At 42.1% G+C, this 15280-nt stretch overlaps 1 protein-coding gene across 3 annotated transcripts; it reads right to left on the bottom strand.

Annotated features, from left to right (window-relative positions):
- Positions 1-570: 570 nt before the first annotated feature.
- On the bottom strand, positions 571-13995 carry capn3a (calpain 3a, (p94)). 3 transcript variants are annotated; one of them, XM_086049586.1, is made up of 22 exons: positions 13744-13995; positions 12528-12597; positions 10800-10918; positions 10562-10695; positions 9754-9922; positions 8844-8927; positions 8680-8774; positions 8522-8599; positions 7527-7687; positions 7220-7389; positions 6952-6963; positions 6646-6854; positions 6292-6372; positions 5773-5809; positions 5266-5343; positions 4445-4502; positions 3895-3968; positions 3254-3322; positions 3106-3184; positions 2855-2971; positions 2289-2347; positions 571-1761 (listed from the first exon to the last, which is right to left on the bottom strand). In XM_086049586.1, exons 1-22 carry the CDS (start codon positions 13993-13995, stop codon positions 1735-1737), a joined length of 2232 nt encoding a protein of 743 aa, XP_085905712.1. In that variant the 3' UTR covers positions 571-1734. The 3 variants fall into 3 exon arrangements, with proteins under 3 accessions (XP_085905712.1, XP_085905713.1, XP_085905711.1); XM_086049587.1 differs by lacking the exon at positions 6292-6372 and having other exon boundaries at positions 3904-3968; XM_086049585.1 differs by lacking the exons at positions 6292-6372; positions 6952-6963; positions 7220-7389; ... (7 more) ...; positions 12528-12597; positions 13744-13995 and having other exon boundaries at positions 3904-3968.
- Between the last annotated feature and the right edge of the window lie 1285 nt (positions 13996-15280).

The following is a 15280-nucleotide window of genomic DNA, read 5'->3' as shown; positions in this document are numbered from 1 at the left end:
ATAGATTGTCAAATAAGTGTTGCCAATTTGAAATGTATATGAGTGCATGTGTGTGCAGAGCTCTTAGATCAGAAACCTACACAATATGATGTCGATAGTGCACCCCATTTACCATTTTTAATCAAATCGGTTCAGACAATGGATGGAGTGATTTTTTTTTATCTGTTGGCCTTTTTTTTAATTATTATTATTATTTTTAACGACTTTACAATTGACGGAAAGGTGGACCGCTGACATTTACTGACGGAAGAACGGTTAAAATTATAAGACGGCCTGACCGTCGACGACAGACGATTAGAGTTTGGTTCGGTTTTTAAAAAATGGCGGACAACGCAGGGCTGCCCAGGCCGCCAACGGATGACGAACAGACCGGCGAACTATAGTAAAATGCCCACCACGGTGAAAAATAAAATTATAATAAATTTATAAAAAAAACGTAAACCCAGGTCAAATATCAAATCAGCTTGTAAATGGTAGATTTGAAATATAATTTTATTAGATTTCTAAACATTAAGATGGCCTTTGCAGAGGTCTACTGCTCGAATCTCTTTGTGAACAACGTCAAGCGTGTAACTTAAAACATGTAGTGATTTATTGGTGGGGATAAAATGCTTCTAAAAATGCATTACACTCATTTGACCAAAACCTTAAATAGTAAAAAGGAAAATCCCAACAAAAAAGCAGTAGCCCAACCTTTTATAGCCATACTCTCTTCTTCAATTCCTTATTGGAACCCCAAATGTTGGCGTGGAAAAAAAAGACAAGTAATCCACTGTGAGTCCTCACCTACAGGTGTTGTGTTTGTGTTTATGTGAGAGGTGGTAAGGCTCTGTGAGGTATGGTGACAGATGTCAATAGAGGTCGTTGTGTGTGTGTGATGCCTGAGTGAAAAAAAAAAAAGTACACAGGTGGCAGGAAGGAAAGGGTATCTCCGTAAAGAGGAAAGTTATTTCTTTGGGCGGGTTGGGGTGTGGGTGAAGGACAAAAGCACAAAATAGATGCAAATGTCCTGTACTGAGGAGATTGTGTTGGTAGGAAGGAAGATTGGGTGTCTCCATGAATGAAAAAGACAACAGAGTGTATGAATTCTTTGGGTGGGTTGAGGAAGAAGGACAAAAGCACAGAATAGATGCAAATCGCCTGCACAGAGGAGGAAGAGATGGAGGGGGAAATGATGGCGGAATAATAAGAAAGCATGAAAAAGACTAGTGAGAGAGAGATTTCATTGGGCAGGTGGGAAGTGGTAAGACTTAAGCACAAAATGGATGCTAATGGGGGAGGAGGAAGTGTTGGTGGTGTCTACATGCATAAATAAAAACTGATTTCTCTGGGCGGGTTGTGGTGGTTGGAGGACAAAAGCACAGAATATATGCAAAAGGCCAGTACGTCAAAATTGGAGGAAACGGATGGTGGGAAAGGTGTCATGAATGAAAAATGACAAAAGAGACAGAGAGTGATTTCTGTGGGCGGGTTGAGGAAAAAGAACAAAAGTACAGAATAGATGCAAATGGCCGGAACTGAGGAGGAAGTGTTATTGGGATGGGAGGAAAGTTGTCTCCATGCATGAAAAAGATGAGCGGTAGAGTGATTTTTCTCTGAGTGGGTTGGGGATGGGAGTGTGACAAAAGCACAGAATAGATGCAAATGGCCTGAATTGAGGAGGAAGATGAGAAGCGGCACAGGAAGTCATGAGGTAAAGTCTTGGCAGGTCTGGTCCTCGTGCAGCCCTCTTCCTTAGGCGTACATGGTCAACTGGAGCCACTGCAGGGGCGACATCAATTTACAATTTGACTCAAGCGAGTCATGCAGGTCCCATCGCGTCCGATGGATTGCAACGCCGTGAAAAATGTGTTCTTTCCATTTTTGATTTAATGCAGATAAGTTGTAATACCGTAGTTTCTGGACTATAAGCCGCACCTTTATGTAAGCCGCATCCACTCTATTTAAAAAGAAAAAAACGATATATTCAAGATCGATGGCCTTCAACTTAAAACTTGCATCATACGAACTTCTTCGTGTGGGTTCCATGATGAAGGGGCGAGGATTTGAAAATAATTAACTGTTTGTAATTTGTCGTCCGTGTTCTATCTGTTAAAGAAAAATTAGCGTGTTCTTCTTTGCCTTGATTTTTTCGGAGTTTTGATTCTAATTCCAGTTAAAGCGCCCCTAGCGGTGGAAGAAAAATCCACAGTATAGCTCACCTTTATATAAGCCGCATGGTTCAAAACCTAGGAAAAAAGTAGCGGCTTATAATCGGGAAAATACACTATATCGTGTGATGTTCTTACCTCCAGTACGCTGAGTCGGATCGTACCATCTCCATCCTGGTCGAAGGCCTGAAATGCCCCTTGCAAACAGGACAAAAAACACAGTGACGTTAAATGAAACCAAAAAACAGCAAATTTCATCAAAATAAAGAAGACTTCCTAAAGTTATCCAACTTCTTGAAGGTGGTCGACCTTCTGAGCTCATCTGACTTGCGGAACTGAGCCGACTTTCTAAACTCATCCGACTGCTTGAAATTGGCCAATTGGCTGAACTTGGTGGACTTAACGAACACAGCTGACTTCTTCCCAAACGTGTACGACTATTGGCAGACTTACTGAGCACAGTTGACTTCCTAAACACAGCTGATTTACTGAATATTTCCGACATATAGAACACGGACGACTTCCGAAACACGTTAGACTTCTTCCTGAACGATTCTAACTTCCTGAACATGGACGACTTTGTGACCATCTCCGGCTCACAAAAAATGGACACCTTCCTACGTCTTACTTGCCGAACACGGTTGACTTCCTGAACTTATCCGACTTCCTGAACACATCCGACTTCCTGAAGACACGGTACTTACTGAACATGGCCTCGAGGCGGACCAGGCAGCTGATGAAGCTGTCGAAGTCGATGTTCATGCTCTCGTTGGCGTAGCGCATGGTGATGATGTCGTACAGCTGGTTGTTGAGGCGGAAGCCTGAGCAGGACACAAGACACATGACTGCACAGTGACAAGAACATTCACAACAGGGTGAGTTCATGAACGTCGGCACGAGTGAGGGTGAAGGCGACGAGGGCCGCAAAGGCGGTGAAGCAGGTGGCTCCCAATACCTGCATCATTGACAGCATTCCTCATCTCGTAGCTATTGATGCTGCCCGACTGGTCGGGGTTGTAATGCATAAAGATTTCCTGGGAGAGAAAAAGTGAAGTGTGGGAGAACATTTTTAAAAAGTGGAAGGCGTTTCTACACTTCCTTACCTGCCATTGTTTGATTTTATTCCACAGATGGCGGAACTCTTGAAGGTTCAGGCGACTCGTTCCGTCCATCTAAGCCCATGCGGTTAAGCCATGACCTTAAAATATACAGTATGGCAAATACATAGTATATATATATATATATATATATATATATATATATATATATATATATATATATATATATATATATATATATATATATATATATATATATACACATATACATACATATACACTCGGGCAGATTGATATTCTCAACTCCTCTCAGAAGCACTAATATTTGTCGTTCTTCACAGATGATAAAGAATATATAACCGAGACCTTTTATATTTTTATATATCTACATGTTCTTGGTGCACCATTTATGTTCAATTCTGTTGCCCAAATGTTTAAAGCAACAACATAGATGCTAATTAGTGAAAGAATTGTTCACTATTTGGCAAAATGCTGCTTGTTCTGAAGAGAAGCCTGACTGTATTAAGTATAATAAATACTTAATTTTATCTTGTATTGTATGATTTGGAACTCCATTTTAATTGGAGAACCGGTGTCAGTCGGCTCCATGACAATAGTAGTAATAATAATAATCAGGTCAATGAGAGCGATGTGGCCCAGGTGTCGGCCAGTTGTGCACTCGATACAAAGGATACGTCCATCAGAGCTATCATGCTCCTGCAGCTCTCCAGGCTGAAGCCCTCTGTAGTCAAGCTCTTGTCTGTAGCACATAACAAAGACCAGAGGCCGCCATCATAATCATTCTCGATATCGATCATCATCACTGTTCTCAATACACCATTTCGTTGTGCTTGTAAACGTAAGATGCCAGGATACTTCCACTTAGCAGAAAGCGATTGAATTGAAAACAACGGCAAAAACTTGTGTTTGTGGTGTGGCCATATATAGTCCAAAAGGCTGGAGTATTTTTCAGTTGCCTTTGCAAAACTCAATAGCTAGCCTGCTAGCTACCGCCATCTCTACAACAAACTATCCATTTCGGCATCAAGAGCACATCGGAGCCAACGAGTCCATTGGTTAGCTAGTCCCTCAATGATCATTTTAACAATCAGTTTGGTCAAATGACATGTTGGTGCCAAAGCGGTGCCATCAGTGATCGCTATCAGCTTTTGCCACTCGGACGTACGCGTGACGTCAGGGTGAAAAGATTTACCATATAAGATGTACAGTACTCACATTTGGTGATGACTCTGTTGAGAACCTTTCTCAGCTCGTTGGCCGTGATCTCCATGTCCTGCAAGAAGGAACGTCACCTCTGTGATTTTTATTATAGATGCTAGAAGGGAAGTAACGAGGTATAAAAAAAACAAAAAACTTATTTATTTTCCTATCAACGTTTTTTGTGTCCTTTCCACTATGTCAAAATAGGCTCATTACTTTTTTCAACCTTTGCGGATGACGGCATGACGATGTAAATCTAGAGTGGGAAAGTCAACCGCTGTTGAGATTTTTATTGAGATCTTGTGGACTGAAAAAAAGAAAAAAAAACATTTCTCGTTTGCTTAGCATGTGGGCGGGCACAAGACAAGCAAAAAGAAGACGAGAAAGGGACCTCAGGTAGCTCGTGAGGATTCAGAAGTGATGGGCAATTAGCAACATTTTTGCCCGAACTGAAAGTTAAGTTTATACATCTGTTTTTGAATTTTAATTGATTGTACAATCCTAGAAGTAAAACTTCAAACATGCTGACATTTAGTGTTATAGTAACACTTCATTACAAATAAGTCATGCTACCAAAGTACTAGCTGTGGCTAACGTCGGATTGTTTACAGTTCTAATGCTAGCTTAGTATTGCTAGCGCTGCTATTTTGTTGAAGCTGGATGGCGTTCTCTCTGACTATTTATCTCAATTACGCACTTTGGTCAGTGACTTGAGGGGGTGGAAGTGATTAGTGAAGTGAGGCTACATTCAAATCTTGCTAGCAGTTTAAAAACTGTTAACTCCCCCTCATTTCGGATTGTCAGTGCTTTTTGTACCTCTGGTTGTTTGTACTCACGTCGCCAGCAATCTCTTGAAAAATGTTCCGGAACTGCTGGTCCTCCTCGCTCTCTTCCTCCGCTGAGGCCGGCGCTGGCTGGTGACGTAGAGGTTGAGGTCAGGGACGCCCGGACAATTGTGGTGACAAACATGTGGACAATGGAGTCGGTGAGAAATTTCAGTAATGTACATACAGTGGACTTAAAAAGTCGACACTCTCCTGTGTAAAGGTTTTTGTGATATTAAAAAACAAAACAGGGGCGTGCAAATACTTTTATACAGCATTATAGGATAATCAATTTTGTTTTATTGAAATGTAGTCACATGTATGAACAAAATAAATGGTAATTTTTTTTTTCTATGTATCACCTGTGCAATTGTGCGCCATTGTAAAACTCCATGAGTAATAATAAACGCACAAATGCCTGTCTGACAAGGTCAATAAAAAGTAAGCATTATTAGTAAAGGCGGAAATTGGTCGTAAAAGTTAAAAAAAAAAAAAGAAAAAACAAAAGACGCGACTCACCACGGGATGGTCGGCCTCGATCCTGTTCTCTATCTCCCTGAGAGAAGACCAACAAAAAGCGGTCGGCGCACTGACTGACAACAACAACAATAACATATCACGCGTGGACCATCGAGCCAATCAGCTCACTCGCTGGATGCCGTGTGCTAAGACAAACTATTTGAGCCGTACCGCTGTTATAATTAAGGACGGGCGTTTGACGTCATAGATTTTCATTGGGTAATTATCAATCAAAGAAGTAATTGGGAATGAATGATGAACTTCCCATAGCAGACCCGATTAATCGATCATTCCTAACAATCAATTTCTCCATTATCATGCCCATCCCTAGTTATAATCATCAATAATAGCATGTAGCATGTGTGAGTATCCCAGTTGGAGAACGTTGACTGCGGACTCCTGTGCCGACTCCCGCAATCCGTCAGGCCGACATCTGGACCTCCGGGGGCCGCTGTGGGTGGTGGAGGGGGGCCATTGACGGTCGGCGGTGGATCGGTGAAGACATTTTTGAACATTTACCGCAGATCGCCCCAGCCGGGATTGGCTTGTCCTAAAAAAGATTCCATAACAGCCTCGAACTGGGGCCGCTTTCTTCCAGCTCTACAAATCAAATCTCCGTTAAAATAGTTTGTTCTTGGCGGTGCACCTCAAAAAAAAAAAAAAAACCCCGCCCCCAACCCACAAACGGTGACACCCACTCACAAACCCACAAGTGCACTTTTGTATTTGAACCGCCAACATGTGGGGGGGGGGGGGTTCACTGTAATTCCAAGGCTGTTAGCTGACATTCATCATTTCGTGAAGTCATTTAAAACTACAAACGAGTACCAAGCTGCCTCCCCAAAAGGAAACCGTAAACCGGCAGCCACTCACTCTGACGTGTTCCTCTTTTCGGAGAAGACGCGCAGGATGAACTCGCCCTCCTGGTGGGGCTCGTACGTGGACGGCACGATGACGTACTCTCCGGGGCTCAGCCGGAAGCGCTGGGTGACCTCGCGCAGGTTGATGTACGACTTGCAGCGCACCCTGGATGAACCCACCAGGAAGAAGTCCTTGGGCATGTGCTGCTTGTTGCCGTGCATCTGGAAGAGGACGCCGAACATTCTGGTGGGAACCCTTCCCGAGACTAAGGAGAAAGATTCACCCCGTCGCTCGGATCCTGGGTTGGGACGCACTTACCTCTTTTGGCACCTGCGGACAGACAGAAGAGAACAATCAGGACCTCGGCTCCTTCCGCTCGGAAATGAGACGTTGACGTTTTACGATTTTGAAGCCTCATTGTATTGACTTAGCGTTTTATTTTTAGTCATTTCATATTTTGTTTTTTTAATTTTTGGAGGTGGAACTCGGCGTAAAACGTTTGAGAAACACTGTTCTAGTCTACAGCCTTTATGATCCAGCACTTACTTCGGCGTCAGATATCTAAAGCAGAAGCCGGCTTACGAACCTCGTAGATGGCAAAGCCGATGGTGAACAGGTTGGCGCCCATCCTGCGCTCTTTCCGCCTGTTCTTCTGCATCAGGGCCACCACGAAGGTGCAGCCAACCTCGTTGTCCTCAGGGTCGTCGTCCTCCTCCAGCAAGCGAAGGCGATACTGAGGGTTGGTCCAGAAAGTGTCTGCGGGGATGGAAACAAGAGCTGTGTCAGGGGTGGACATGGGAAACTCGGGTCCAGAAAGTAAAAACCCCGCCACGGTTTGGCTCCAGGCACAGCTGAGTGTCTCGGGATTTGGGCTCGGCGACCGTGTCTCGCACCAGGGTAGTTTCTGCAGCCTCCGGCCGAACAGCCTCGTACCCAACGGCCCTCGTTCACAGAGACGGTCCACTTGTGAATCTTGTCATCCTCCAGGGCGTCGGGAGTGAGGTTGCAGATCTCGATTTTTGTGTAGTTCTTCTTGAAGTCCTCAAAGGACATCCTGCAGAGGGGGAATACGAGTGGATCAGGTACCAGGTGAATGGGAGTCAGGTTTCTAAAATGCGTGGACTGGTGGATGAAGCAAACAGTGCATCTGCAAACCTGAGGCAACCTGTCTACTCATAATCATAATTGCAAATTTTTTTCAAGAAAAACCCCAAAAAATTTTAAAGATTTTTTTATCAAAAAGAATTCTTGAAACTCTAGAAAAAATGGCTGAAAAAAACCTACATTAGTTAAAAAAAAAAATCCTTTCTAACTTGTTTGAAAAAAAAACCTAACAACAACAGTAACAGTAACAGTAAAATTACTTTTTGTTTTGGAAAAAAAGAACACTTCTGAAAAAAATTTTTCCTCTGAAAAACTAGAATTAAAAGAAAAAAATACATTTTCTTAGATTTAATTTGGAATAAAAACAATTTTCTTAAACCGTTTTAAAGTAACTTTCTACAAAAATAAAACTTAAAAAAAGAATAATATTACAATATTTAGCTAAAAATATTTTTGCCTCAAAAAATACAATTTGCTCTGTAAAAATAGAACATTTTTTTAAACGAGAATAGTTATGCTCAACCCAATACGATTGTTTTGAAAAAAAAAAAGATAAAGTTAGTTAGATTAAATTCTACCTCTTTTATTTTTGTCTAAAAATACAGTTTGTTCTGGAAAAATAGACCCCTTTTCTTTTTTTCTTCCTCTGCTTTTTTGGTAAAAAAAGTCATGTTTCTCTTGATCAAATGTATTTCATCAAGAAAATCCACCAGGTGTATTGCACTTCCTCTCGAGCTCTGAAAGTGACTACGAAAACAGTTGGTCTTGTCTCAAACCACATTACCAGAACTCTCCATCCTCTGCACTCTGGTGTTGCAGCTTCTCCTTCTCGGCCTTGGATAGCGCGGCCCACTCCTTTGAGCTAAAACGCGACAGACCAAACTGTAAAAGTAGCCAATATTCCACACTCGGGACTAGAATTTTCCCGGTAGGGATCCTGACTTGTCGCTCCAGGGTCCGTTCCACTCCACCTGGCCCCAAGGGTTCCTGAGACGGACCAGGCGCACTTTGATCTCTCTGTGCTGCGAGGACCGACACTGTCCAAGACAAAACAAAGCATCGGTTCTCCTGATGAAAAATTTCAAGCGATGCTGCCAGTCTTTTACCTCCTCCACCGCTGTCACCGAGTAAGCGTGGCCCTTCACCAAGCCCGTGGCCGTCCGGGTCTCGAAACGAGCAGGGACAAGCGTCTGCGGGACGCAAACGTAGCCACACGCTATTTATTTTTGTTCGCAACAAAAACTGCGGTTACATCAATGTAGTTCCCAAAGTCAATTCGAAAAGAGCTACGAGTGCTGGGATAAAATAAACGATGAGCTGACTAAGCAGTGTAATCTGTGGATTTGAATCCGCATGCAAACGTACCTTCGTGGCTGACCCGCTTCCTTCTGCTCATAGCATTACACTATTGCTGTTTAGCTAAAACAATGTAGTTAACGAAACTATTTTAACCTATCCAGACTTTCAATCTTGATGTGACACAATGCGACAAATCTCCTGCGGAATGAGGAAGTAGTGGAGTTTTACAATATTTTTAGGCAATTGAAGTGTCCATGAAAGTTAGTCAAAGATTCTTTTTCAAGACATTTTCAGCACTTTAAATTGTTACTAATGTGTAAAAATACCAAATGACATGGGGAAAGACCAGTAGTATTGAATTGTGAAACAGTCTGAAATGAAATGAAAGTAGATTCATTAAGCACGTGATTGATCAAAACTGAGACAAATTGTTTTGCAACTTTAAATACCGCGTTGGAAATGCAGGTGCAAATGGCTTTCTAAGAAAGTTACATTGAAATTTATTTCACAACAAAATTGGCGACCAGATTCATCTCTTCAGTATGCCTTCAAATCTTCAACCCAATCTGCGGGGTCCAAAATAATTAACCCAACCTTGGGTAAAAGTAACCCAATCTGATGAAAGTCGAGTGGGTTCGGAAAACAACGCCGCTTTTTTTAGTGTATACGCAGGATGTGGGAAAAATAAAAAATCTCGCCTTAATGCGCAAAACTCACATCAATGGAGCAGCCCATGAGGGAGCCTCTTTCTAGAGCCTTCTTCATGATCTTGTAGAGGTCTTTGGGGGCCTCCTTCATCTCGTAAAACTCGGTCACCCCGCCCGTGAAGTCCTCCATGGCCTCGGTGGTGTTGCCGCCCTTCAGGGCTTCATAGGAGCCGTGCAATCTGGACGCAGCCAGGACAAGGGAGCAATTTTGCTAATCGATGACTTCATTTGAGGAGTAATTTACTCATTTTGAGAAGTCGTTTTTTTTTTTTTCAGGTTAATCCCGGGGTCCTGAAGCAAGGGTTTCATTAAGCAATAAAAATAGAACAATTAAATGGGAGGTTGAATTCAGGGTCGCACACGATCGAATATTTCAATATCCGAGTAGACTACTGAAAATTCTATAGACTAATCGTATATTCAGGTAAATTTATATTTTGAGTTAATACATTTCACTTTATAATGAGCAACCAATTGGTTTCCTTTTTATTATATAATCAACCGTTTTTATTTCTAAGCATTCTGATTCATATTGCGTTTGTAGAATATGAATTAAGCAGAAAAATTCACCCGGGGGCGGCCATTTTGCCTTTTCCTGTCGACTGAAAATGACATCACAGTGCCTAAGGGCTTTTGAACGTCGCATGATTTAACCCAGGCAACAGGTGAGCCATGATTGGTCGTTATATTATATAACTATCCAGTGTATATTTATGAACTTTACTCCCTCCAAAAAAATGCTTTTCTCTTTTTTTCTCCAAAAAATGACTTTTTGTTCTTGAGCAATTCAAACGACTCAAATAAATCAGGAGCCTCACTTTGCGTAGGCCTTCTCCAGCAGGGCACTCCAGAACTCGTTTCTCTCCGCTGACTTTGTGAACACCAGCTGGTTGTTGAAGGTGGGGATGCGGTCGTCGATGACCACGTCCACCCAGTCGCCATAGCGCCAGAACTGTGCAAGAGGACGAGGACCGAGAACAGGGACGTGCTTGATTGGTCATTTTCAAGCGGGGGGACCAAATGAAGAACGAGGGCCTCGGAAGCTCCCTGGCCCACCTGGAAATGGAAGATTCCGGCGTAGTCCTGTGTCAAACTCTGGTCTGGAGGAACCACCCGGTAGAGGAGCTTTTCGTTGAGGGTGAGGCAAGCGATGGCGGCCAGCAGCCAGCAGTCACCTGCGCGCAAAAATAACACACCAGTGGTGGGAGGTTAGAGCCAGCAAGGCCTAAACTCGATGAGAAGCACTGACCTACATTCACAACACTTTTGTCTAAATGAAGCACCGCGGCTCATTTGAACAAGTTCCTTGGAAACAAAATGCCTCGAAGGCGGCAAAGCCCTTATTTTGCCTAAATGAAGCGCCTCAGTTGGCTTCAACAGAGTTCCATGGCACCATGATGATGGCAAAGCACTACTTTTGTCTAAAAGAAGCTCATCAACACACTTCACCATAGTTCTTTAACACAGACATGCCAAAAAAATAGCCAAGCACAACTTTTATTTCAATGAAGCTCCTCACTCCTCGATTCAACAAAGTGATCAACCAAAATGATGCAAGATGGCGGCAAAGCAATACTTTTGCCTTCATGAAGCTCCTCAATTTACTTCAGCGTAGTTTCTTAAAACCAAGATGGCACAGGTTGTGGCAAAGCACTACTTTTGTCAAAATGAAACACCTCCACTCTCTTTAACATAGTTCTGTGACACCAAGATGCTATAAGCTGTCACAAAGCGCTACTTTTATCTGAATGAAACGTCAGCGAGCGTCTCAGGCTGCCACGTTCAGTTAGTTATCCACTGATGCAACGTTTCAGAATTTTTTTTTGGGACCTTTTCGAGCCTTAATTGACGGGCTCAACAATGAGAAGTGCTGCTGGCTGGATTCCCTTCCAAAAGAGTAACCACAATGCGGGGGAGACCACATAAAGTGGGGCTGTGTGGACAGGGTTGAGGGGATCCCCTCAGTTTTCCCCAAAAATTGGACTTAAAGTTCCGAAACATCTGACAACAAATCTTAATGCTATGAGAATAATGTTGTTGGTGTTTGGGGGAATAGAAGTATTTTTTTAAGGAAAAAAAATCATTATTTGAAAACAATAGTCATGTGTTTTTCGAGAAGAAAAGTTGTAATTTTCCCTCAATTATTGTCACATTTCTCCCCCAAAATGTGTATTTTTTTCAAAATAAAATTGTTTTGTAAAGGGGAAAAAAATATCACGAGGATATTTACGATTGTGGTGTAATCCAGTACTGCAATCTATCAAATAGTATTGACAAGTATCGCAATTTTAAATATTTGTGTTGTATCAGCTGGCGAGCTTCAGAAAATAATAATTTTTAACAAGAAAAAAAAATATTTTCAGATTCTTCTCTTTTTATACGAGAATGAAGTAATTTATTTTGAAGCGAAAAAGGCATTTTCTAGGATGAAAAATCCTTTGATTATTAAATAAATACACAGTTTCTCCTAAATTAAACCTTTTTTGAAAACATTATCTACTTTTGTAATATGTTTTTCTTTTCATTTTTTTGTTTTAATTTTTCCTAAAAAAAATATCACCTTTAAAAAAAAAAAAAAAAAAATTCTTGGAAGACTACTTTTATGATAATCACAACTTGTTTTCTTGAAAAGTTAAGACCTATTTTTCTCCCAAACAAATGAAGTTTTTCAAGAAAATTGACATTTTCTCAAATTGTTTCTTAACAGTTTTGGCTTTTGGTACATTTGATTAAACTCCACAAAGCATTTTTTAAGTACAATAAGCACAAAATAGTTAAACTCACCGAGGTCTCCCTGGCAGATGTCAGTACGACTGGCCCCGCCCACAATGAACTGCGGATTCTCGCTAATTTCCTGCACAAAACATAACAAAGGGACATTCGTTTTAAGTAAAAATTAAAAACGCTTTTGCTCGTACTTCATCAACTGTATGTACATCCATACATCCATATGTGTGATTGTATATTAGGGGTTTAACAAAAAATATTTTAATAAAAGTTGAAGTTGAAGTTTGGCTTTAAAGATGCGAGTGCATCGAATCGAATCTCTCCACTTTATAATATATCAAGATACGTATCGAATTTTCTTTTACTGAAGAGAAAGAAATACCGTATCACAGACACCTGAGCCCTGAGCAGCTGTGATGTCATTTTCAGTCGACAGAAGTGACAAAATGGCCGCCCCCTGAGATGGCTGAAAACGGGTGGACTCTGTTGCATAACTCATATTCCACAAACGTAATATTGATCAGAATGCCATGAATGTAGCCAAATTCTTTGGCGTTATCATTTTAGAACAAAAAATATCCTGCTTAAGTTTCCTGTGCGGGGCGTCGCAAATCCAGCGCTGCTGGATTGTGGTGCGAGTGGGCAGAACCAAACCTGTAAACGACAAGTTTTGAGGATTGTTTCTACGACAAGAATATAAGAAAAATGCCTGAGCCAGTTTTGATCATTTTGGTCCACAGTTGTATGTGACAGGAGAAGAACTGTATTGAAGGATCAAAGAAAGCTATTTGTACGTCTTTGAATCGAAATATACTTTCTGTTTGCTGATTTTACATGAATTCCAAGATTTTACTCAAGTAAATATCTATTACAAGCTTTGTACAAAATAGCAGTAGAAAATGCGATTAATCGCAATTAATTATGGAAAATGATGCGATTAATTTCAAACATTTTAGTTGCTTGACAACAATAATATGTACAGCATACTGTATACACACACACACACACACAAATATATGTGAAACAAATACATAACCCGAAAAGTACGCCAAAGTTGTGCTACTACTGTGATGGAAATCAATCAAACACCTTACCAGCTAGACTCAGTGGAAGTGCTAGTACTAGTATATGACCCTCAAGCTGGATGTCAAGAATTTGGAAAACTGTATTTGCTCAAACTGCTTTCCATAGACCACCGCCCATCCCACCCCACACACACGTGATTGATCCCCCCCTGCCTGTCAATCATCCATCCATCCTCTCGCCCCCCTACCTTGGGCCTCTTCCAAACGATGTTCTTGACCTTGTTGGACTTGTGTCCGAGCTCTTTGAAGCCCAGCGACTCAATGCTGGCCGGGAAGGAGTAGTCGTCAAAGAGGGTCCCCCGCTGGACGTACTCCCGCCGCAGGGCGCCAAAGTCCTGGCCGTTGAAGCGCAGCGGCTTGTTGAGGGTGCCCTCGCCGTCACGCCGCTCTCGCTCCCGGATGAGCCGGTCGCAGAAAAAGCCAGACGGTGTGTAGGGCATCTCGTCCCCCCTCGCTCTCTCTCTCTCTCACCTTCTATGCCGCGGTGTGCGTGTGTTTTTTTTTTTTTTTTTTTTACCAATGTTGCCACTTGGACTAAAGTCGCCAAGCTGGATGCGCTGGCATAAATCCAAAGAACAAGTGCCTGATTGGCTCCCCGTGGCGGTGACGCAGCCTCCCCCTCTGAACGCTCAGAAAAAGTAAAATCAGCCAACATACATGCACAGAATGGCACATAACACACGCATACATTGTGCGCGTGTGTGCGGCGACCATTGGGCCGACACACAATGGCGCGTCGGTCATTGTTGGGTGGCACAAAGGCCAGCGGGCCATGCCGGAGGCCATCCAAAGCATGGCCGCTGGATGCCCTGCCTCAGCAGAAGGCATTCAAGCGCCTCTCAATGGAGCTCAGCGTCGAGCGATCTCAGCAAGAACCCATTTGGGACATGACAATCCTCCACCGCCGCGCCAGATTTCTTCGAAAGGGACAAAAAGTGGGGACAAGGAAAATGTTGCGACAGGACACGTTTATAGGAGACTCAAAATCACGAAATGTCATTTGTTTGAAATACATTTTAAGCAGTCCTCTAGTCTTTGAAGGATCTGAAACTCCCTCCAAAAATGTTAAAATAATGTTGAGATTGGCTAGTAGTCAACTTATACGCACACACACACAAAAAAAAAAAATGCTGGGTTGTTTTTCGAACCCACCCGCTGGGTAGCTGTGGATTTTGAGCATATTGGGTTAGGGTTACCCAAAGTTGGGTGAATTATTTTGACCCAGCAGATTGTATTGAGGATTTGGGCCATCTGAAGCTGGTTGGTGTACTGGCGATTTTATGTGACATTTATGTGACATTCTTTGAAAATGTTGCTGGTGGCAGAATTGCTCCGTGGGTAATGCTGCTGACTTTGGACACAAGCACAAAGGGTTGAAAACCCAGTTGCATCAGAAAGGTCATTTGGTGTCAAAACTGTGACAAAGATATGTGAGTGACTTGCTCTGATGGCTGACTCCTCACAGGGGCAAGTTTTTTCTTCTCAGAAAATGTTGGTGATAACATTTGTGTTATTTTTAACTCTAGCCATACTGATAACCTGGTCATCCATTTCTTGGTAGCTTCGACTCATTAGTGTGGGTATTTCACCCCTTGTTGGATCAAAATCTTGATCCAAAACCCTGGGTCATATCCTCAACTCAATGTTTTATACTGTGTATACCCAATGTTTGTATATATATATATATATATATATATATATATATATATATACATCGATATACAG

The sequence above is a fragment of the Filicampus tigris genome, chromosome 13, assembly GCF_054856515.1.
Source record: "Filicampus tigris isolate MCC_2025a chromosome 13, RoL_Ftig_1.0, whole genome shotgun sequence".
NCBI classification, from domain to species: Eukaryota; Metazoa; Chordata; class Actinopteri; order Syngnathiformes; family Syngnathidae; genus Filicampus; species Filicampus tigris.
Note: the sequence above shows the minus strand (reverse complement) of the source record. Positions and strands in the feature narration are given on the sequence as shown.

Excerpts from the sequence above, each read along its gene's own strand:
- capn3a (XM_086049586.1), bottom strand. The coding sequence starts at position 13,995 with ATGCCCTACACACCGTCTGGCTTTTTCTGCGACCGGCTCATCCGGGAG. Across the intron at positions 9,923-10,561 it reads CTGGAGAAGGCCTACGCAAA|ATTGCACGGCTCCTATGAAG; the intron begins GTGAGGCTCCTG and ends GGCTGCGTCCAG. Across the intron at positions 5,344-5,772 it reads TCGAGGCCGACCATCCCGTG|CCAGCGCCGGCCTCAGCGGA; the intron begins GTGAGTCGCGTC and ends CTACGTCACCAG.